At 42.9% G+C, this 26,199-nt stretch overlaps 1 protein-coding gene across 7 annotated transcripts in view; it reads right to left on the bottom strand.

Moving 5' to 3' along the window:
• LOC146856285 (von Willebrand factor A domain-containing protein 7-like) overlaps positions 1-26,199 on the bottom strand; it is a 288,620-nt gene that overhangs the window by 15,487 nt on the left and 246,934 nt on the right. For all 7 annotated transcript variants that reach the window (XM_085654386.1, XM_085654387.1, XM_085654384.1 and 4 more), the window contains one exon: positions 2,859-3,130. In XM_085654386.1, coding sequence (XP_085510512.1) covers positions 2,859-3,130 — 272 coding nt within the window. The remainder of the gene's footprint in view (positions 1-2,858; positions 3,131-26,199) is intronic.

Here is a 26,199-nt window from a genome sequence, read left to right as displayed (position 1 = left end):
GTGATGTCTGGGGCGGAGGAAGCGTTCATCCATGTTTCCGTTAGGAAGGCGACGTCTGGAGAGATGGTGTCTAGTAGATTCCATAGGTCAATGGCATGTCTGTGGACCGAGCGGGTGTTGAGAAGGATGCATTGTAGGTGGGTGGGGTCGGGAATCTGTGGTGTGGTCGTAGCGGAGATGCAGTTGGTGCCGCTAAATTTGCAGGAGTAGCAAGAGAAAGGTCCATGGGTGTGTCCAGGAGCGGCTTGGACGCAGTTGGGGGCGCGACCGGGGTTAAGGGCTAGGAGGGTGGCGGCATCGTAAGTGATGCGGGAGGGCAAAGCAGCGCGAGGGGCAGGGGGTCTGGCGCTGGGCGCGGTCCAGGCGCGGACGGGCGTAGACGGGCTTACCTGTGGCGCACCTTCGGCGTGGCCGCTGCGCGTGGGGACATCAGACATAAATGGAGAGAGGAGGGGGCGGAGCGAGGGAGGGGCTGCAGGGAGGTGTGATCGTGGTGGAGGGGCGGGCTGGCAGGCAGAACAACAAACAAAATGGCCGGAAGTAAATCACAGCAAATATTTTAAGATCGGCAGCCAGGGAAAAGAAACGTGCAAGTGGGCAGAGGCACAGTTGGACTTGAAAGCGGGCTGACACAACAATAGGCACAAGCGCTGCAGGCAATATGCAATTAGCTTTCAAAATCGCGCAGTTTCAAAGGTAATGAGCATGAGAGAATGTAAATCAAAATGCGGAGCAAAAATGCCAAGGGTGCAATCAGGAAGCTAGCGCTACGATACCCAGAGTTCAGGGAGCCTGGGGGAGCGACCGGAGCTGCGCGAGGCAGGAGAGTCACAGAGGAGGCACAGGCTGGTCAGCACTCTACAGTCCGTGGGAGGGAGGGGCTGCAGGGAGGTGTGATCGTGGTGGAGGGGCGGGCTGGCAGGCAGAACAACAAACAAAATGGCCAGAAGTAAATCACAGCAAATATTTTAAGATCGGCAGCCAGGGAAAAGAAACGTGCAAGTGGGCAGAGGCACAGTTAGACTTGAAAGCGGGCTGACACAACAATAGGCACAAGCGCTGCAGGCAACATGCAATTAGCTTTCAAAATCGCGCAGTTTCAGAGGTAATGAGCATGAGAGAATGTAAATCAAAATGCGGAGCAAAAATGCCAAGGGTGCAATCAGGAAGCTAGCGTTACGATACCCAGAGTTCAGGGAGCCTGGGGGAGCGACTGGAGCTGCGCGAGGCAGGAGAGATGTGTCCCTATCTATCCACCAGTTCCTATGCTTAGAAAGGCAGGCTGGCATTGTCTGTCTGCGTAATGCTTGCCCATCAGTTATTGTGCACCAACAACTCGCCCGTTGAATATGTTTGCCCTACTGAGAGTGTGCCAGCACCTCAGGGAGAGTGAACAGAATAAACCCCCCCTCCCTCAGCTCTGCGAGAAAACTCACGGGCCCTTCGGCCCTTCCTTCTCTCCCATCAATTATGTACACCAAGACCTTTTGTGGTGCTAGAACAGCTGCAGTTTATTCACAACACAAGTTAGTACACACTTGTCATGATGGCATTGGTCATCAACATGCTCATTTCGGGCTTATCCTGTACTACAACGTAAGGCATTTTCATAACAGGTTACACAGTGTACATCCAATGCTTATTGTATAATAATATCCATACTTCAATGTTGTCATAAATCACTTTCCAAACGCAGTGACAGCTCCACTTCTGCCACTTACATGGTGCAGTGGGTCGCGGCTTCGAGGCTTCAACTTACTACCAACTATCTGGAGCTCGTGGCCCCATGGCCATGCTTGGGCTGCAGGTGCCGTGTTCGTCCAGCCCTGACCATTTCTTACCCTTTGTCTGACGTCAAGGGTCCCTGCTATAAGGCATCACAAGGACCTTGTTCTGGCAATTGAACTAGTCTCAAGAATCCCAGCCGTAAGGCTTCCCAAGGATCTTGCTCTGGTAATTGCCATTTTACGTCCTTCCGTGAAGATATTTATTGTTAAACTTCGTGCCACCCGGCCCCATTTGTCACCTGCAGCAGCAATGCCTGCCTTCTCTGGTGTGGGTGGGTGAGATCAATTTCCTTAGGCAACACAGCTGTGGACTGTTTGTCCATGTCACCTTTTAAGTCATTCTTGTAAACACGACCCCTCTTCTTGATCGGGCCCTTTAAATCAAAACTGCCTTGGTCACTTGCTGGCCTTTTCCTAGGCACACCCTCGCGCCCTGCTGCTGCTGTGCCCTTTGTCTGCCGCCCACGGACTGGGTTAGCCGCCCTTCCTCTAGGGTCGGCTGCGGCTCCCGGTCAGCTGTAATTCACTTTGGGTACAGCATGCAAATCAGGAACTGTGCTCAGAAAGCCTCCCATTCCATTAGTTACTGCGCACAAAATATCTGCATATCAGGTATTATACACCAAAATGCATTCCTAATAATTATTTTGCAAGATTGCCTGTTGAGTGGATGTGCACAGAATGTGAGTCAGTAATCACTGAACTAGAATGAATGTACTGCAGTTACATCACACATAAAACCTTCAAATCAGTTATTGGAAACATAATCAGATTTAGTCCCTTCTCTAGTTAATGTCATTATCCAATGCTGTTTTGCCTCTCTTGCCGATGCACTTGGCATGTCCCTTCCTCCCTCACACACTGCCGTATGCTGCTACTAGGTCTCTACTTCCTTCACACGATTTACAGCGCTACTCCGCAGTTCATTAGTATCACCCTGCTGTGCCGCAACATCGCTCTGTTTCTTAAAGTGGGTACAGTTAACCCCTCTATTCATGTTAATGCCACTCGTTCATGCCTCCTTGCAACTTTGTCCTGGAAAGGACTGTTCAAACGTGTTTGTGTCCCTACCTTCAAGGTTACGTTGGAGGGTCTGTGCGTGATGCCTGACTGCCTCTGGAAGACCTGGTTAGTGGTGGTGTCCACGCCGCGGAGCACGACGGTGAAAGGCTGTGACGGCGCTGCCTTCAGCTCAGCCCAGTAGTCTCCAGGTTGGGACAGTGGGCGGAGCTCCAGGGCCTGGAGTTCATTGTCCTCGAGGTCTATCAGGGAGACGTTGCTAAAGCTGTACGAGTCGTAGGTTGTAAATCCAGTGACTGACAGTGTCATTACTGCTTCCGAACCTGCACAAGAGAAAAAGCCAGTAGTGTCAGAAGGTGAATGATTAAATGGAAGGTTAGCACAACTATATAATGCAACTCAGCAGAACATTGACTACGCCCAGAAACAATAACCCAGGAGCAGTTGTTGAGAATTGTTCACTGTGTGGCACATACTACTCTGTGATGGTAGTTAAAGGCAATACCTGTATCACTCACATACTCCAATGACTGGTTTCTATGTACAGGAATAATCCAGTGCAATAATAACTTGATCACTGTGCCCTGCGGCAGGGCATATGTTTGCAAAACTTTCAGTTTAGATATAGCTCCTAGCTGGCATTTTCTTTCACTTTCTTCATTTTACTATTGTGCTAGTACTTTGTCTGTGTTTTGTTGGTGATAACAAAACTTCTACTAGTAAGATTACTGTCACCATTTTGTCATCTACCATCATTTTGAGTGATTGTGGTGATATGCCACTTTAGTGCTGTAACAGAAGATAAAACATTTCTATAGAATGAGGCAGGTCACTACTTGCGTTCCGAGAAAAAAACAGTCGGACCTCTTGATCGAAGCATGCTATAGCACTATAAGAAGTTACCCCCTGATGAAGGGCGGAAGGCTGCCGGAAATGCATTGGGGCTAATGCATGCTTGCTTTCTGAAATACCTCATTTACTTTAGAGTTAGATGAAGAATATGTACAACTCATGAAGTCAATGAGATTACGATAATACATTCCACAATGAATGGTGTGTTGGAACATTTACTTTTGAACTTGGATTCTATTGATTAAAAGTTTTCCAATTGGATTTCAGGCTGTGCACTCTGAGGGACACTTCCCAGTGGGGCAGTGGAACAGTGTTCAGTATCATACACCCAGGTTTAGAGGGTGATACCTCGGTGCAAGCCCTTACAGTGTTTTACATTGAAGATATCATCTTTAAAAATCTTTTTTGAAAAGCACGGTGTGCAGGATCCAATATCCGTTGAGTAACACAAGATAAAACATTTCTATAGAATGAGACAGGTTGCTTTAGGAATATGTCAGAATCCCTTTCAGAGGGACATGCCACATGCAGGGGCTTCCTGGTCCGACCGTGGAGGTTGAGGCCTTTTACTCCTAATGTTCCAGGGCTAGACTCACTATGGATCCTAAGTAACTGGGCCAAATACCCCTTCTGCAATTGCATTTCAATGGTATATGTGAACGAGCAGTCTAAGGCTCCTTCGGAGGGGAGGAGGGAGTGCAGATATGGGTGAGTGAACACAGCTCATAAGTCAGAGTGCGTACAGTACTAACTATAAATCAATGTACTGTCCCCTTTGACTCCTTAGGATTAAGTCAAAGGTGTCTATGGTAAGGTAGCACCATTAACAGCGAATATTTCTGGGATTCGAAAGGCCCAGTTCCAGTCTTACCCGCTCTCGCTGTACAGAAGGGTTCAGCAGTGCAGAGAGTTACACTCCACGGGCACTTCCGAGTCCTAAACCTGTTTGGCGAAATTAGGCTGCTCGTGGTACACATGACAGGACCAGACATGCGCAGACCCTCCCCTTCGAGCAGCACTGCGGGTTTTTTCCAGTGATCACAGCGAGGGGGTGCATACCTGGTGCTTCCCCGCATGACACTCCTTGCATGGCTCAGGTCACGGCAGCCCTGTGCTGGCATACAGGGATTGCCAGACCATTCCTACACATGGACAACAACCTGAGTGGTTCTCAGATGTTCTCTTAAAACCTCATGTCAGGGGTCCTTTCGGTAGGTCTCCTCAATAGACCTGGGCTCCTCAAACGCTTTCGTCTTCGACACAGGACATACTGGCCTTGGCAAGCAGGCAGGCACTGGTACACCAGGCTCTAGGGCAGATGATCTTGGTTTTAGAGGGCTGGCCTCTAAAACCTCGGCCCCCAAGTACTGGTCACATGCAAAATTGTTGCAGAGCTCCCCTTCTTCACCAGCCAGCCTGGCTGCTTGGCAAATGACAACATTTGGAATCTCATACTCCCCTTCATATAATCTTTTTTCAGACAACAAAATGTGGTTTAGGGTCACCAGAGTCTTTGAAGTGTTATGTTAGGGTTCTGCTTCTTTTGCAGTGTACTCCTTTCTTTTTTTTTTCCTTTCCTCATGAAAGGCTGTCTGTCACAACATGCAAGATCCCAAAGCCGACTGTGCCACAATGTAGTTCATTGGAGTGACCAGAGTTCACACCTGGGTTTCAGCTAACTCCGTGATATGTGCATCAAAAGGTTAATCCCAGACCCCCAGCCCTACTCTTTATGATTTCCTTCCTGAGATGTGTCCAGTCCCTGTCCTTGTATCTATCACTGAATCAAACATGTAAACAGAGAGTCTCTTCCTCCCTACCTCCAGTATGCGTCCCACCTAGCTCACAGTAGCAGCAATATCCAAATCTGTCTTGAAGATTCTTCTACTCCTCATGTCTCACGAACTGGCCTGGGATTTGCAAAATGGAACCTATGTCATGCACCGTTATAGGCACATGTGCACTCAGTATTTATTCACAGCACACTTACTCTCCAGTACTGTCACCTCTATGCATTGCGCCACTACCAAAACACATAAATCCAGCACACACATTCAATCTGCGTTCACTGTTCAGTATTGTAGCTTTTCTTCATTGTACCATGGTGTGCTATGAGGAAACACACACACACTGCCAGCGCACACAATCACCACGTGTGTGCTGCACAACACTTCATCCTTCGTGTATTGTGCTTCCCGCAAGCACACATACAGCCAGCACATATTTTACCACACACACACTGTGCAGCACAACATCTCTCATGTAATATATTCCCAACAGGCATACATACACTCAGTACATTGACTTACAACACATATACTGCACAGTACTGCTCTATCCCTGTACTGTACCCTTCCCAGGCACACATACCTCGAGCACAAAGTCACAACTCCTGCACTGCTCACCACTCCACATCTACCTGATGTAGGCCCAGGGTGAAGTAAGCACGTAGCAGGGGATGTTTTAAAAAGGTGAGTGAGCCTGTGGCCTCACTCCAGTGACACAGGGTAAAAAGGCCCTGTCCACTACTGCTGATCACTTCATGGTATACAGCCACCACCAAGTTTCTGAAGACGATAGCCTTGCACTACTATGAGGTAGTGTTTTGGAAAACCTTACCGGTCCAACAAGACTATAATCCATGAGACAAGCCTATGTCATTGTGCACACACATGATCCGTGATCGCCTATGACAATAAAATTGGCATTAGGTATACAGGCAACCCTGAGGGGAGGGGTACACATCTTTAACCACGCTGGAAGACTTTTCTGTCCCGACAGAACAATTGTGCCCCTAGCACAAAATACAAGCTTCTAATATTGCCCAGACTTAGTGGATTAAAGTAGCAGCATTTTCAGGCAGCCCATGTCTGTCCGAGCCAATATAAAGGTCACACTATTCATCCGAGAGGCTGGGATTGGTCCATCGTGAATAGTGACAAAGCAAAGGTGCCATTGATCCTTATACATGAAAGGAACCAGAGAATGTGCTTTTACTAACAGTTATCATTTGAGGATTCTGGAAATGAGATGCCCCACTCAACTGAACATTGTTAAAGCTTGGTGATACTGCCTTCAGATGTTAGGGATCGGAAGAATGGCAGTGACCTTACATCCACATAGGAATTTCATTCTTTTTCTGTAATAAGCAAGGGAGGTTCCTCCATTAGAGCAGAGGAGTGTCACCTCGCTAAAATGCCCCCAGAAAAGCTCCAGAGATAAATAATACAATTATAATAAAGGTAATTTAAGACCATTTTCTTTTATCAACCAGTCCCAATCCGAATGTCAGGATGGGGCGTGGCATGCTGAGTGGCGTCAGCAGCAGGGAAGATTGGTGGCCTGCCTGTGCACTAGTTTAAAGCTTACGTCACTTTGGTTGGCTGTCTTATGACAGCCAGCCAAACATGCTCACTTTAAACCTCTCTAAACCAGCTGTCTTAGACAGCTGGGTTGAGAGCAAGCACAGGCCTTCAGTGCCCTCTGGAGCACAGCAAGAGGCCGCACCGTCCAATTCTGGTGCTTCTCTCATGCTGATTACCAGCATGAGAGCAGCACTAGGATTGGTAAAAAAATTTGGCTGGGGCCCGCACTTGAGTCTGGACGTCACAAGAGAAGAAGAGCACTGGAGTGAGGAGGATGTGTCGTGCAGCAACCAAAGTAAGTAACTTTTTATTTACCAGGTTATATTCCCGGGTTAGGCCCATGTGCAAAGCAGCATATTTCTTACATTGTCCTCACAATAATATTACACCTGTGAACATTTGCACACATTTGCATGCACGACAATGTTGTATTTGTTTCTTTGAAACTACTTTGTTAACACATCTAGCTTCCCACAATATCAAGATGCCTCGAAAATCATATACTAGGCCTCTTTAAGCACTATATACAAATTTTGTCCTATCTTCATCCACAGAGCGACAGGGCTATCTACATATCCATAACATCACTAATCTAACTCGTACATCACATTACTGATTTCTATTAGAAATAATGAGCATCTCAATAGATTAGTTAAGGAGGTACTTCAGCTGACACCGAGGATCCCTGCCTGCTGAGACTTCACCACGCAGCTCCCTGAGGGGTGTCTATTGTGTGACCAAGAAGGGGTCCGCAATTCTCCTTGTACAGGTAATGGGACTGAATCGTCCCTAGGGGGGAATCTTGGCTGTACACCTAAACATACTCTAGGTATGCTCAGAATAGGATTTGCATGGCAGAAGTATGCCGGATTACTGCCTTGTTTTATATGCCTGTATATATACACTGTTTTAGCACCATGGTAGAACTATATCTGCTATTTACGCTTTTGGTGCTTGTAATCACTTTCATCTGCTACTGTCTATTGATCATTACAGCACATGGATTTCATACAAGAATAACAATGGTTCAATAAACATATTGAAAACGTCACATAGTGTATTCTTTGTATACTTCTCTGAGAATAAGTAAGCATGAGTGACTGGGCGAAAGGACTGGTCTGTTTCCACAATCCCTGAGGGGTCAGAATGATCATGTTCAGTAGTTTCCAGAAACCATTCACTCCATGGTAGGGTAAGGGGGGTTTACGGTGACACTGTGAGCTAGCTGGTCTATAGGCCAACATATCCTGCAGGAATGTCCAAACCAGTCTAGGCACCAAACCCCTAGTTTATGTTGTCCAAACAATGCGCACATCCTATGGATTGGTAGGAACTACACAAAATGGCGCAGCCAATGTTGGTTGGGGTCTGAGTTAACGGTCAATCTAAGTAGTTCAGTCATACTTTTTTCAGAGACCCCTGTCCACACCGAACTGGAGACAGCCATAGTGGGAAGGGAAATTCACCTCAGCTAAGTATCTATGTATTGGCTGCAGGTTTGTCAAGCTTGGAGGATTAAAAATGTCCTGCACTGTGCATACCAAATCTCATCAGGTTAATTCTATAATAAATACCTTTTTCTTTAACAATGTCTGAACACGGAGTTGACGTTGAAGATCAAGTAGCTGCTTTAAATATTACAGTTAAATTTCGGATAGGCAGTAACTATGAAATTGTACAACATGACCTGGCGGCAACGGGTCGAGATGTTACCTTCGTGGTTGAGGCACACGAAGCATTCAGAACAGAGGCATTCTAATTTCCACCTGCAGATTCACGCACACAGTTGTTTCACACTTATATTGAAGATGAACCACCTGATGAATATTTTTGATACGTGAACATAGAAGTCTAATTTACCTACCAAGAGCATATTAATTGGTTTAAAGGTGCCCTACCCCATACCACAGAAATTGTGATACTCGGTCTGCTCAGTAAAGAAGGAGCGACCTGGCCGTTCTTAGCTTCTTATACACTGCATCCAAACATTGCTACATTACCAGCAGCAGGAAGGCACACACTTTACAGAGATTTAGTGAAAATGTACAGAAATCTTACACAGTTCATAATGCCAACTTTTGGACCTAATCTCCAAACCATGTTGTAAATGCACATTTTCCCACCTGCCAAGCTATAACTGAAAATTCTGTTTTTCATCTATCTCACCTCATTGTAGCAAGCCGCAAGGAATTAAAATGTTCAACCTGTAACCCCTTTGCCGCGGCGCGAATTCTGCCGTGGCGCAGGGGGGTAGGGTGTGGGTGCAGCGCTTCGGTGCTCATGACGGCACCACGCCGTCATGAGTCAAGGCGGCGTGTGCTTATGACGGTGTGGTGCCGCCATGACTCCGCCCACTCATTAATTCGCCCACACAGGCGGGGAAATAGTGCCGCGTGGGTGGAACGGCAGAGGCATGACGGCTCCATGCCGTCATGAGCACACAGCTACCGTGACTCATGACGGCGTGGACCCATCATGAGCACGCAAGGGGTTAAAGAAATTGTGATTCTTGATGTAATAAATGTGATTCCATGTAGGCTATATATATATATATATAGTTCATCATAACGATAAATTGTATCCACAATTGTCTTTATAGACATAGAAGAACATATATGAATATGCATACTCAATAGGCTTGTATCTCCATATACACCATTGAATAAATATGCATGCACAATAGAAGGATGAGTGTCGAGGTATGACTAAATAACCTGGCTTGTTCCATTCATTTTCCATTGGAAAACAAACTATTTAAAAAAAATATATATATATATATTCTTCTTAATTATGTATTTATTTAATGTACATTGCTCATGTCTTTACATGTATAGTATTTTGATGTCAATAAATTGTTCTTTATATAGATTTTGATCTGGGTTTTGCATTTATAATAGTCTGCCCATATTTTCATTAGTTGCCTAAGTAGTTATACATACAATTGTTGTTCATAATGCCAGCACTGACAGCTCTACCTGCTCAGGCTGCTCAGGCTGCACAACCTCAATAGGCTACTATGGATATCAGCCCCCAAAAGATGAATGCGGTTATGGGAAAGATTCCCACCAGTCGGGAGCTAATACCATCCTGGATAGCACAGAAAACAGCTCAGCTTGAAGTTGTTTTTCCCCATACGGGCCCCAAGGAAGAACACAGAATATTGACAATCTGCTTGCAAATTGGGATGGCTCCCTGATAGAAGATTGTGCCACTTGGGGTGCAATTTTCGATGTTGTATATACCAGAACTCATGGTACCCGTTCAATAGGGGTAATACCAGATATATTGAAACTAATACAAAATGAGTACAGGGCAGACCCTGCCCTGGACTTGGGGATGAATCTAAAGGGGAAATTCACCCAAGTTTCTGTAATTATGTTAAGTAACATAAAAGGGAAGGCAGCAGCGGCTATACGCCAATGACTGAGGGAATTCACTCATGCTCAGCAGCAGAAAGGATTGCCTACGATTATCAAAGAAACATATGCCTTCCATGGTTAGAGATAATCTGGGAGCCAGACCTGGAAAATCAATAGTTAATAGCAATTCTGAAATAGGTAACTCTAAGCAAGCACCCGATTCTTCTAAGAAGAAATGGGATAACAAAAACAAAATACAATCGAGGATGGGTCTCCTCAACAGGAACACACCAAAAGAAAAGAGAATTTTAGAAACCTTGATAATATTAAGAAACCTGACAGGTATCAGGATACTGATAACATTCCTCTCGTTCTTTTTGGGGTCATCCGAAAAAGAGCGCAGATTGGAAGAGCGAGTCAAGCTGAAAAGGGAGACACACTTCTCTCAGACTACATCATTAAACAGGAAGACAAACAAAGGATTCCTAAACCTCAATTTAAAAAGAAGAAAGTGGCCGGGATCAAATTAAGAAATGCCCAGGCTACTGAGGACTCTACTTCTGAAATGGTAATGGGAAGTGACGATACTGGACAGCGGGGCAGAAGTCACACTACCTCGCCAGAACCTGATGGATTATCTGGCGGTAGTAGCCTGAGTGAGTATTTTATAGTGGAAACACTTGATACAAGGGTAAGTGTCCCACATCGTTTATACGAAATAATGCTCCAAATGGAGGGGGACATATCCAGCAAGTGAAGGATCTCTTTTGGAAGAACCTGACATATGTTACGACCTTCTTTTGGCTGGAAAAAATTGGCCACCCAAGTTTGTAATGGAGTGCCCAATGGGGGAAGATGTAATTTTACCTGCTTTCTCTGACCTCGTACCAGAATCAGTAAAAAATTCATACACGCAGGAATGGGAGTTAGCGCTTGCTCCTGCACTTTATCGCAATCATTTTGGGAGGGATGATGAGTCATCTCATCATGACATCTCAATAAAATCCATTCCTCAACCACAGAGACAGTACCCGATACAACATGAAGCAAAGAAACAAGTCATGGAGATATTTGATCAACTTGAGTGACAGGGTGTAATAGAGAATTTCACCTCACCAATGAATAATCCTTTGTTTGCCATAATGAAACTCGATCATTCATACTGTCTAGTTTTAGATTACAGGCATTTAAACACTTCCACACACACATTTGCAGTACAAAGTGCACATAGTGCCATACTAATAAATAATATTGTGCAGAAGAAATACAAAACAGCAGTTGGCATCTCAATTGGATTTTTCTGCCAAAATATAGTGCCTGGATGCAGATATCAGACTGCATTCTCGGGGCAAGGGTCACAGTGGCAATTATGTCATTTACTACAGGGGTATAAGAATAGCCCCGGACTGTTTTCAGCAAGAGTGACAGAGTTACTTCAAAAGTTTGATGAGGAGGCATTGTCCTTCGTGGACGATATTTATCAGACGGACAATGAATTAATGGAACATTTGACTAGAGTGAACCACATAATTTTAATGTTTGTTCACCTGGGTGGCAAATGACATAAAAAAAAATCAATGATTGCACATCTCAATGGTTCACTGACAATACATCGATGTCATAAATATCAATGTAAAAAATATTGATGAAAAAATATAGACTACAAAAATATCAACTCCCTATACTTAAACAGGTAAATATAAAAATATTGACAAAAAATATCGATGTAAAAAATATAGTTATAATAAATATCAATTTTTATATATAAAATAATATGTTAAATATATTAAATATTAAAATGATTTTTTAGCAAAATACATTTAATATACATTTTAATAAAATATAACAAATAAACTTAATTATATATAATTTTACTTTAAAACAATTAATAAAGTATTACATTTTATTTATTTTCTAATTTCAAAATTATATAAAAATGTACAATATATATATATATTCTCGCTCCTTCGGTGCACCTTTGTGCGGATCACTCATGGACGGGTGCTCTAAATGCGGCGGTGGAATGAAATCACCGGCAAAACTTTCCCCGCGAGTGCTGTTCTCTTTCTTCGGAAGAATGAAGGAGTTTGGATCATATATATATATATATATATATATATATATATATATATATATATATATATATATATATATAGCAATCCTGCAGGGCGGGCTCTGGGACCAGGAATGGAGATCCCGGGAACTGCGGTTTTGCCACCAAAGATAAAGAGCCCAACACCGACTTGCTGAAAGCTGACTTTATTAGCCTTGCAATGCAGAGTAGAAATGCACTCATGAATCCTTACGCGTTTCAGCCTTAAGCCTTGCTCACAGGTGAGTGCAATTTTATAATTATGTAATCCAAGTGGTCATGTGGTTTGCTAATATGACCACAATCCCCAGAATGCATCGATTTTTTCATTTATACAGCAAGACATGGCGCGTATTCCAATTCTGCTTAATAGCGTTTTTTTGCAGCCAATGTCCAGAAATATCAATTACATATCTGCAGATGCACACTGGTAAAGTTCTATTCTGAACTTCTGCCGCGGGGGTGCGCGCACAGTGCGCGCACCCCCGCGGCAGAAGATAGCCAAAGAGAAAAGTTAAGAACGTGAAAACAAGTAACGGAAGACACTTCCTAACGCCCTAGGCCTTGTCACAGGGTCTCAAACGGACACACAAGAGCAAAAAAAATGCTCAGTGAAAAACCCTAAAAAAAAAAAAAATACTTTTTATAAGTTTATAGAAGATATTAACTATGCTGTTCAACTTTATCCAAATAAAAAAAAAAGAGCTGAGCCATTCCATATTACTGGATACAGTCAATCTATAACTATATACATAGGTAGTTTATTGTAAAATAAATATATAAAAAATATACATACATAAATTAGCATTTTAAAAAACTTGCAAATTCAGTAAAAAAAACATAGGTTTCACACACGTTATAGTTAGGAATTAGCATTTAAAAAACCTTTGAAATTCACTGAAAAAACCATAGGTTTCACACACGTTATAGTTAGGAATTAGCATTTAAAAAACCTTGCAAATTCACTGAAAAAACCATAGGTTTCACACACGTTATAGTTAGGAACTAGCATTTAAAAAACCTTGGAAATTCACTGAAAAAACCATAGGTTTCACACATGTTATAGTTAGCTGGACATTTCACTCGTACAAAACCATTGAAATTCCCCCATTATAATTAGTTCAGCTAACTATAACTCACACGCCCGCAATCCACTGCTGATGACGTCACATATTACATCACTCATGACATGGTCAGTGACATCACTCATGACATCACTGATGACATCTCAAATGACATCACTGATGACATCACTGATGACATCATCCTTGTATGAGAGTGGCAGACCTCCTCTTATCCTAATATAAACTTTGATACACACATTGAAAAATACAAACTAAAGTTTTGAAAACTATAGAGATACCAATACCAGTTAGAACAACCTATTCAGTAATTCCAAAATCTACATACGCATCCACTCATTCATCAACACTTCTATATAGTCACTCATACATGTACTCAGTCATCATATCTACTCATACACCTATACATCCGGTTACACACCTACACTCATACATAGAGTTACTCACACACATACTCACACATGCAAATAAACATCCATTTACTTGCATATACAGCTATACACACACCACTACACTTACTTCTAAAGAAACGTACACATACTTACTCTCTTAAACAATCACTTATAGAAACACATACTTATTTATACAGGAACTCTTCCAATCTCTCACTCTCATATATCCTCACTTTTATACATCAATACTCACATATACTAGTTTAAAACATATGGACTTACTCATATAGACACTATTGAGACAGTTATTCACTCTCTTACTCACCCATACACACACTCATCCACCCATACTGTCCTGCTCACATACTGTCTTCAAAACACATACAAACAGTGAGTCACTCATTCATGCATCTATATGCTAAGTAATATCCCCCACTGAACCATATAGACACTCATACTGATACTCTAAAAACGAACTAATAACCCATATACACACTCATGTAGCTACTCACCAACCCATGCAGCCACTTATACACAAAGTGAGACACTGATACAGATATTTAAATATTTCAACATTACTCACTAATACTTGTATTCACTAAGATACTGTTAATAAGTCAGTTATACAATTAATTTTGCCAAAAAAACCTTCATTTAGACACTTATTTACCCATTTATTCTTCCATTAACCTTTAGATATACATGTATAAAAAATATTCATTTTTCAGAAAGACACATATTCACTGGATGATGTAATCAGTGATGTCATCAGTGATGTCATTTGAGATGTCATCAGTGATGTCATGAGTGATGTCACTGACCATGTCATGAGTGATGTAATATGTGACGTCATCAGCAGTGGATTGCGGGCGCACGAGTTATAGTTAGCTGAACTAACTATAACGGGGGAATTTCAATGGTTTTGTACGAGTGAAATGTCCAGCTAACTATGAAACCTATGTTTTTTTCAGTAGTTCTCTGACTGACTATCCTCAGATTACTTTTAGGAAATCAAGATCCCTAAAAGATCTATTGGTACAGAGTCACTTAAAAAAACCATCTGTCTCCTCCTTGGGATTGAGGGACCTTCAAGGTTCGTTTCCCTGCGGGAAATGTAAGGCGTGCCAGGCAAGTAGGAAGACCATCATGTACACCATTCCGGGATGTGAAATCCCAAAAAAGATTACTAAATTTATAACTTGCACTACACCATTTGTGGTATATTGCCTCGAATGCCCCTGCAACTACCGTTATATAGGTAGTACGGTAAATGCGGTTAAGATGCGCATCCTAGAACACCAAAGGGCAATTGCAAATAGAGATGTCAACTACCCAGTTGCACGACACTTTGCCTCTCACCACAACAGCGATAGAACTCTCCTCAGTTTCTTCAGTTTGGACTGTATACCTAAAGACATCAGAGGTGGAGAAAGGGAGAAAGCTCTGAGACGCCTGGAATCCAGGTATATTATTGAACTCCAAACAAAAACACCTGAGGGGCTGAATTCAGGGGAGGAACTAATTACTCACTTATGAGAAACTATTTTTTCACTGTGGTCCAAAATTTGAGCTGAATAGAAATTAGGAACAACTGTAAAATTTGTATAAGTATGATCAATGAAGTAATGAGATGTCTCGTTTGAAGTGCATTAATGATATTGTGAACATACAATCTTAGAGTATGCCCATACAGGGCTTTATTTTTACCTAATATGATGAGAATGAGATGCCTCATTGAGAAAGAATTTATCAATTGTGCAACATGCAATTTAAGGTTAAGAAATCTAATGAATTATAAGTTTAATTTGATTACAAAGAATGTATATCATGAATGAAATGTAATTTTGCATGTTCAAAGATGGCGACCAAAGTTAGAAAGTACTGGTCCCTCTTTTATGTTTACAGAATGAGTTAAAATCAATTTCCGTTTTGAACGCGAGCCGACACTGACGAAAGCTACGGCTGAAACGCGTCTGTTTGCACTAATAAATCCGAATTGGGATTGAATCTAACCGGAGTGCTGGTCCTTTGTTCTAGTTGTGGAACTTTGGAGCGTCATATATATATATATATATATTACCTACTGGCGGTCGCCAGTAGGTAGTTATAGTTAGGACCCCTTTTCCATAGGAAAACCTCAACATTCTATTTTGAATAACTTTGGCGCCGGTCGATGAATCCTCGCGAATTTCTCAAAATAGGTGGGGCGCTACGCTCCGCTCCTACCCTGAAAGTCTCAGGGGGATTCGTCAAGCGGGGGCTGAGATAAAAGGGGGGTCCCAAAACGCGTTTTTCCCATGCATTTTTCCATAGGACCTTTAGAACGAGCTACAGCCCGAACGGCTGAACAGAATTACTAGAAATTTGGCAGAGAGGTAGTCCCTAGGTCAAGGAAGTGCCTTTTGTAGGTTTGGTGTAAATCTGTTCAGTAGATTCTGAGAAAATAGCCTTTAAATCAATATATATATCTGAGCCCGCTTACGGTACGCTTACCGTACGCTTACCGTAAGCGTACGGTGGCGTGCGCGAGCGCGATTCTGATTGGCTCTTAGATCTTAGTAAACATTCGAATCGGCCGAAACCAGGAAGCGGCGTCCGCCATTTTGTCTCTCGCACTGAGTGTTGTTTATCAAACATGATGGCAAAAAACATGTTACGGGGCTGTTTTGACACCTCCCTCCCACATAGTCATGTTGAGGGAGTCCCCAAACATCCCCCAAGAGCAAAAACGGTTTTATTTTTTTTTCGGCAAATTCGCCGAGTACGCTTACCGTACGCTTACCGTAAGCGTACGGTAAAAAAAAAAAAAACACTATCCACACTTACCCCACCCCCTGTGCTTTTGGTGGCTGTAGGCCACCAAATGTAAAGGGCTTATTATAAGGGAAAAAAACACTATCCACACTTACCCCACCCCCTGTGCTTTTGGTGGCCGAAGGCCACCAAATGTACAGGGCTTATTATAAGGGAAAGAAACACTATCCACACTTACCCCACCCCCTGTGCTTTTGGTGGCCGTAGACCACCAAATGTACAGGGCTTATTGTAAGGGAAAAAAACACTATCCACACTTACCCCACCCCCTGTGCTTTTGGTGGCCGTAGGCCACCAAATGTACAGGGCTTATTAATAGGTAAAAAAAACTAAATTTTGGCAACATGAAAATATAAAATCGAAAAAAAAAAAACACTATGCACATTGACCCCACCCCCTGTGCTTTTGGTGGCCGAAGGCCACCAAATGTACAGGGCTTATTAAAGTTGATAAAAACCGTGCACGGAACGAACTGCGTTAAGTGGGCGCGCACGCCTCGAATGGCGTAAAGTAACTTAGCATTTAAAAAACCGTACTAATTCACTGAAAAAACCATAGGTTTCACACACGTTATAGTTAGGAATTAGCATTTAAAAAACCTTGCAAATTCACTGAAAAAACCATAGGTTTCACACATGTTATAGTTAGTGGAAATTTTACTGATAAAAAACCAATGAAATTCCCCCGTTATAGTTAGTGCAGGCAACTATAACTCACGCGACCGCAATCTTCTGCTGATGACATATGTGTCTTTATGAAAAACAAATATTTGTAATATATGTATAGCTAAAAATGTATGGAAGAAGACATGGGCAAATAAGTGTCTAAATACAGTATTAGCATCAGCAGAGGATTGCGGTCGCGTGAGTTATAGTTGCCTGCACTAACTATAACGGGGGAATTTCATTGGTTTTTTATCAGTAAAATTTCCACTAACTATAACATGTGTGAAACCTATGGTTTTTTCAGTGAATATATATATATTCAGATATATTCACTCATGGCCCACCAGAGGGCTAAGGAGCAAGGTACAAGTTGAATATTAATATTAGTCAATATGACGAATTGATCATAAAATGATCGTATTAGTACATTCACCTATATTTACATTGTTTCCATTGGAGATATAAACCTGTTCAAAACACAAGAATTGACACCTGACATAATGGTTAATAACAATCCTGTAATGGTCGCTACACTACAAGGACCATAAGGCCAAGCAAAATGTAACATCATGTGACTAGTATAAAAATAGAAGAGTGAAAAATAACTGTTACCCGTGAACAAGGTCAAAGTTGACTGAAACGCGTTGGGTTTGTAACCTGCTTGCCATACCTGGGATGCTATTAAATTGAATTGGAATTGCACCATACCAGGGAGTGCATGTGGATTTTTCCTGAATAGGAGCCTTGACTGATATATATATATATATATATATATATATATATATATATATATATTTGTTTTTTCACTGAATAAACCATAGGTTTCAGGGGCGTTACAGTTAGTTGGACATTTCACTCGTACAAAACCATAGAAATTTCCCCGTTATAGTTAGTTCAGCTAACTATAACTCGCGCGCCCGTAATGCACTGCTGATGACGTCACATATTACATCACTCATGACATGGTCAGTGACATCACTCATGACATCACTGATGACATCTCAAATGACACCACTGATGACATCACTGATGACATCATCCTTGTGATAGAGTGGCAGACCTCCTCTCACCCTAATATAACCTTTGATACACACACTCAAAAATACAAACTAAGATTTTCAAAACAATGGACATACCAATACCAGTTACAACACACCTATTCAGTAATTCCAAGATCTACACACACATCCACTCATTCACCAACAGTCCCTATACAGTCACTCATACATGTATTCACTCATCATATATACTCATATACCTATACATCCTGTTACACACTGCCACTCATCCGTCGAGTTACTCACACACATAGTCACACATGCAAACAAAGTATCAAACATCCATTTACTTGCATATACAGTTATACACACACTACCACACTTACTTCTACATAAACTTACACATACTTACTCTCTTAAACAATCACTTATAGAAACACCTACTTATTTGTACATGAACTCTTCCAATCTCTCACTCTCACATATACTCACTTATATACACCAATACTCACATATACTAGTTTAAAACATATGTAGTTACTCATACAGACACTATTGAGGCAGTCATTCACTCACTAACACACCCATACACACACTCATCCACCTATACAGTCCTGCAGACATGCCGTCTTCAACACATACAAACAGTGAGTCACTCATTCATGCATCTATGCACTAAGTAATTCCCCCACCGAACCATACAGACAATCAGACACTCATACTGATACTCAAAAAACCAACTAATAACCCATATAGACACTCATGTAGATACTCACCAACCCATGCAGCCACTTCTACACAAAGTGAGAAACTGATACAGATATTTACATATTTAAATATTACTCACTAACCCATGTATTCACTAAGATACACTTAATCAGTCAGTTATACAATCAATTTTACAAACAAAAATCATCCATTTAGACACTTATATACCCATTTATTCTTCCATCGACCTTGATATATACATAAATAAAACATATTTAATTTTCAGAAAAACACACATTCACTCGATGATGTCATCAGTGATGTCATTTGAGATGTCATCAGTGATGTCATGAGTGATGTCACTGACCATGTCATGAGTGATGTAATATGTGACGTCATCAGCAGTGCATTGCGGGCGCGCGAGTTATATTTAGCTGAACTAACTATAACAGGGGAGTTTCTATGGTTTTGTACGAGTGAAATGTCTAATTAACTACAACGCCCCTGAAACCTATGATTTTTTTCAGTGAATTTCTAAGGTTTATTAAATGCTAATTTCTAACTATAACGTGCCTGAAACCTATGGTTTTTTCAGTGAATATATATATATATTTATTATACTATGTAGACATGTGAAAACGTCTCGGTCTGCCTGTTTGCCTCGGTGGCACAGAAAAAATGGGTGGAACTGACGTCAGCACGCCAACGAGGTCCTCTTATGGCTCCGATGACGTCATACGGTGTCACGAGCAGATCCGTGCTATTATGATGTCCTCGTCAACGTGGGAGAGCTAGGAAAGAATTTCCGTGGAATGCTGGTGCAGGGGATATTCACCTAAGTGTTCAGGCTAGTCCTTTGGGAGCAACTGTTTATGTTGCCACTCCGGAAACCTTAGCCCCTTCAGCGCGGCGCGGATTACCGCGCTGTGCTGAAGATTCCATGCGTGGGCGGGGCCATGACGGAGCAGTTCCGTCATGCGCACAGTGCGACCGACGCGCATGACGGAACCGCTCCGTCATACGCATCGAAGGGGTTAACCAGTGATCCGAGGGCAGAGGACCTGCAGATGGCACACAAGGTGGGGTGCCCAGTCGTGTGCACCGGTGGGTCAGCGCAGTGACAAGCACCACAACCCACAAAAAAGGTAACGAGGGCACCGAATAACAGAGGATCTTCTCTTTGTATCTGGCAGGAACAACAAAGTTAAAATGCCCTAGTACCAAAATGTAGAATTAGTGCTACAACGGTCTTCAAGAGGACCTGCAATGCTACTTTAGCCTCCCGTACCCTGGAGGCGGCACATGGGTCACGTGGTACAGTCATACTGCTGTGGGACGCACACTCGTTGACCTCTCATGGCACTGCTCCACACTTCAGGGAGGACGCTTTCCATTAGCTATGTTTTCTGATGACATGTCACGCCGGCCCCGTCCAACAACAGAACTCCTTTAGATCCAAACAGACTCTTCCACTTTCTCATTGGAACTGAAACCAGGCCACGCGGACACTTTCACAAAACAACACCTGGGAATGCACTTTTCGGTAAAAAATACACATTCCTTCCTTCTAATTAATCAAATAAACGTCTCACTGAAGAACAGGGGCCAGCTTCGATCGGTAAACAGCCGTTACAACGACTTTTTTACTTCGCGATACCATTACAACGCATGCATTACCACGCATGCATTGTACATCGCGAAGTCATTACTACACATTTTTTTTAGAACGCATGGTAATTTACCACGCATGCCTTTACAACATATTTTGTTGTAAAGGTATGTATGGTAAATGACCATGCGTTCTATAAAACATGTAGACGATCCACATTGTTGTAAGGAAACAGAGGCTGTTCCGTTTCCTCACAACGACGTGCACCTCCCCTCTGAGACGATGTGAAGCAGGAACCACGAGGAGAGAGGAACCACGAGGAGTGAGAGGTAAGGGGGATTGGGCATGGAGTGTTTTTTCTTCTAGGGTTTAGGGTAGTGCGGTGGTGTTTGGGGAGTGTAGGGGGCATGCTGGGGGTAGTGTTTTATGGTTTAGGGTAGTGCAGTGGTATTTGGGTAGTGTAGGGGTCATGCTGGGGTTGTGTTTTAGGGTTTAGGGTACTGCAGTAGTGTAGGGGTCATGCTGGGGGGAGTGTTTTAGGGTTTAGGGTAGTGCAGTGGTGTATGGGTAGTGTAGGGGGTCATGCTGGAATAGTGTTTTAGGGTTTGGGGTAGTGCAGTGGTGTTTGTGTAGTGTAGGGGCATGCTGGGGGTAGTGTTTTATGGTTTAGGGTGGTGCAGTGGTGTTTGGGTAGTGTAGGGGGTTGTGCTGGGGGAAGATCAAGGGTTTAGGGTAGTGCAGTGGTGTTTGGGTAGTGTAGGGAATCGTGCCGGGGTAGTGTTTTAGGGTTTAGGGTAGTGCAGTGCTGTTTGTGTAGTGGGTTGTGCTGGGGTAGTGTTGTAGGGTTTATGGTAGTGCAGTGGTGTTTAGGTAGTGTAGGGGGTAGTGCTGGGGTAGTGTTTCGGGATTTAGGGTAGTGCAGTGGTGTTTGTGTAGTGTAGGGGGTAGTGCTGGTGGTAGTGTTTTAGGGTTTAGGGTAGTGCAGTGGTGTTTGTGTAGTGTAGGGGGTAGTGTTTTAGGGTTTAGGGTAGTGCAGTGATGTTTCTGTACTGTAGGGGGTCGTGCTGGGGTAGTGTTTAAGGGTTTAAGGCAGTGCAGTGGTTTTAGTGTAGTGAAGGGGGTCGTGCTGGGGGTAGTGTATTAGGGTTTAGGGTAGTGCAGTTATGTTTGGGTAGTGTAGGGTGTCGTGCTGGGGGTAGTGCTTTAGGGTTTAGGGTAGTGCCGTGGTGTTTAGATAGTGGAGGGGGTAGTATTTTAGGGTTTAGGGTAGTGCAGTGGTGTTTGGACAGTGGAGGGGGTAGTATTTTAGGGTTTAGGGTAGTGCGCCCAACCAGCCACAATATCCGTGGACAAAGGGGAACGCTCCGCCAATTGAATAATTTGAGTCAAGGGCCCTATCACGTCCAAGACCTATCAATTCCTTTCTTTGGATCCCTCATATACTTGGAGAAAAAGGTTCACAGTTTCTCATCAATTTCAGGCGTGTGTGCCAACTTCCCCTTCAGTGAGGGCCTGGGGCATTCTCCCCTCATCCTATTCCTGACCTCCCTTTCAAGGGGTTGATGGATTTTCCCCACCACATACTCTGCCACATTGGTGTCAGGGGTCCACTCCACCGACCTAGGATGGTAAATGTGGGTAGGCTCGACCATGTCCGAGTTTGCCCCGTCCCCAACCCGGGACTGAGAGGAGTGGGACTCTGGATGCCAGGGACACCCGAGTCCTTATCCTCATCGGAGGATAAATCGTCCTCCGATACACCCTCTCCCTCTAAGGGAAACCCGCCGTCGGGTCTACAATAGTGGTGACAGCATCGCAATTTTCTCCAGACTCCTCCTCCTGGCAGGGTGCATGTTTTAGCGTTCGTGCATTCTTGAGGAAGGCCTCTGTAACTTTATCAAATCCTTCCAAGTGCCCCGCGTTATGCTTAACGGTCCTTTTATTCCCCATCTGGGAGCTACTGTGACCCGCCACCCCCAGATCTGGGTCACTGAACACTCCAGGGATGCTTTTCGTCAGCTTATCAACCTGATCCCTAAGAGGAGCCAGCGCCCTAGAATTAGCCAGAGAGAGGGCTGTACCCACTGCTGGAGGGAGAAGTTGGGGCGCCTTTCCTCCTCCACTTCCTGGTAGTAGGAGTAAAATGGTCTTCTGGAGAAGACACGATAGCAGAGGGTGTGAGCACAGAACAAATGCCCTTAAAATCCTTAATGCATAAGAAAAAAATCCTTAAGGCAGTCCCCTCGCCGGTGCTCCAACAGCTGGGCTTTCCCCGAAGCTGTTATAAGAATAGACTGAGGCGCAATACCAATTACCACCACCAGGTGGCACTGGTCACTAACGTGGCCGTGTGGGGAAATCACCACGTAGCGGTATCAAAATTAGGCGAGGGTTGGTCAGGAATCAAGCAGACACTAAAGGAGTGACCGGATTCCCAAAAGCGCGTAAAGGCCAGCGGGAGCGCTTGACGGAGCTGCCTCGCTCGGACCAGACGCGCCTGACAGGATCTCACTGCATGCATAGCGCACAGCGGGAGAAACTGCGAGGGGGGGAACGCTCTCGGGCAAGAGCCTGCTGCACAGGGAATATGAAACAATACCAAGTCAATAATGCTAATAACGTGCACAAGAATCTGCTATACAAACAGCAACAACGTCAGATTAAGCCAAGAATTTAAGGAATGCACTTAACTGATGAGCAGTGAAGAAAGAGGAAGCGGATGGGACGTCACAATATTATATACGATGGACTGTGATATGATTGGACTATAGTTGCCTTGGAGACTACCCCCCTAATGGTTCATGGGTTGTGTAGTCTTTTGTTTTATGATTGTTTTGTTACGTTTTCTTTGAACTGCTATGCAAATAAAGTGAGGAAAGCTATGCATAATCCTTGCCTCCATCCTGCCATAGAATTCATTAAACTTTATTCGATCTGATTTAGAAACATAGATCATAAAAGTGTACATAAAAACAGTAAATCCTCTTTCGTAATACAATGCAGTGAGAATTAATTAAAACCAGTAGGTAAAAACAGGTGTTACAAAGCCCGGTTCAGAGCAACTTCAGGTTAACAGAATGGTAAAGTTCAATGTTTCGCAAGATCAATCTCATGTACTTCGTGCAAAATACGCAATAAGAGGTCTAAGTAAGATGTAACGCTCCCATACCTGACCAGTCTGCACTATATAAAACTGCAGAAAAACTAAAAATAAAAAGTGTTTTGAACCCTTCTGTCATTGAGCTATATGTGGGCTACATCTGGGTGATACTTGTGCTACATTTGGGCTCTTTTTCTCTGGTGCCATCTTGGGAGACTTATTTGTTATGAAGTTTCCTAATTTCCTCATTTACTGCAGTCTCCTCAGTAGGAAATGCTTTCAGTTTTTTACTTTGATTCCATCAAGAAGGCATTCAGATGTGTCACATAAATTCAGAATGTTAGCACTCTAGTTGTTCATTAGATCATTGTAGTAAAGCTACTGCTCACCAGGTAATTAACTGGAGTCTACTGCTAGTATTAAGAGTGATTGTTTCAGTCTGCATGTCAGAATTTTCTAATGAAATAGAAGAGGATTTGAGATCTCACTTGAAACATGCCCTAAATTTTCTTTCTACAGCACTGACCATAATTTCTATGACAAAATGAACCCCCTCATTTTGTTCCTTTTTAAATTGAATGTTTTAAGAGTTACCAGTTTATTCCAATCAAGATGGCTTCAGGTGTGCCATAATTTTGTCATAAGTAAGACTGTTAGGGCTCTAGTTGTTCATTAGAACACTCTTTGAAGCTGCAGTAGAACACAAAGGCATCATCTGACAGGCTGCTCCTGTTGAAATATAACAGGAAGATATTTGAGATCACACTTGAAACATGTCCTAATTTTTCTTTCTACAGCACTAACCATAATTTCTATGACAAAATGAACCCCATCATTTTGTTCCTTTTTAAATTAAATGTTGTAAGTGTTAGCAGTTTATTCCAATCAAGATGGCTTCAGGTGTGCCATACTTTTGTCATAAGTAAGGCTGTTAGCGCTCTAGTTGTTCTTTAGAACACTCTGGGAAGCTGCAGTAGAACACAAAGGAATCAACTGACAGTCTCTGCCCTTGTTGGATGTACATGATTTACTGAGAATGACAGACTTCATTCTCACATGACTGAGAAAGATAATGTGAATTTACAGAAAACATGCTCACATTTTAGCTTCAGTTTTCTCCCAAACATGATTCATGATATCCCAGCAGAAGGTTTTTCACAGGGTAAAATCACCTTAGAACACACCACAATTCCTGAAATTAGTATGGTACCATCAACAAATGAATTTTAATGTAACTAAAGTCTGTTATCACCCTTTATAGTTCTCCTTTTGGTAAGCCTCAAAATACAATGCATTTCAATGTGGTACTATCATGTATATTGGTTCCAAGATGGCTGCCAGCAATTCCAGGATGAAGTGCTGACAGCCAATCAGATCTCACGATGAGATGTGTCGTTAGGCTCCGCCCAGATATTGAAACTTTTTCTTTTTCTAATTTCTCATGAACTACTGAACAGATTTACACCATTTAACAAAAAGGGATCTTTCTGAACCAAGGGCTACCTTTTTGCCAAATGTGGTGTAATTCCGTTCAGCAGTTCGGGCTGTAGCCGTGTCTAAAGTTTCCTATGGGAATTAACATGGAGAAAAACACATTTTGGCACCCCCTTTTTTCTCAGGCCCTGCTTGCCGAATCACCCCAAAACTTTTAAGATAGGAGCTGACCGGAGCGCCCCATGAGTTTTCGAAATTTTGCGAAGGTTCGTCAATCGACGCCAAAGTTATTGGGAGAAGAATGCTACAATATATATATATATATATATAAATTAAAGCATTAAACTATTTAAAAATATTTGAATTTAAATTTCCCTATACAATGAGTGCAACAGTAGGGAAAGTGTTGGATTGTGAAAGGGTTACATTTTCTATTCCAACTCCAATGAATGCAATAGTAGGGAAAGTGTTGGATAACGGAGGGATTACATTTAGTATTCCAACTCCAGTCACTGCAACAGTAGGGAAAGTGTTGGATAGCTGAGGGGTAAAAACATACTATTTCCACTCCAGTGAGTGCAGCAGTATAAATAGTGTTGGATAGTGGAGGGGTAAAACTTACAATTCCCACTTCAGTAAGTGTGACAGGAGGGAAAGTGTTGGATAGCGGAGGGGTAAAAATTACTCTTCCCACTCCAATAAGTGGATCGGTAGTGAACGTGTTGGATAATGGAGGGGTAAAAATTACTATTCCCACTCCAGTGAGTGCAACAGTATGGAAAGTGTTGGATAGCGGAGGGGTAAAATTTACTATTCCAACGCAAGTCAGTGCAACAGTAGGGAAAGTGTTGGATAGCGAAGGGGTAACAATTACTATTCCCACTCCAGTGAGTGCAACAGTAGAGAAAGTGTTGGATAGTGG

Source organism: Triturus cristatus, chromosome 4_1, assembly GCF_964204655.1.
Source record: "Triturus cristatus chromosome 4_1, aTriCri1.1, whole genome shotgun sequence".
NCBI classification, from domain to species: Eukaryota; Metazoa; Chordata; class Amphibia; order Caudata; family Salamandridae; genus Triturus; species Triturus cristatus.
This window is presented reverse-complemented; position numbering and strand designations above follow the sequence as displayed.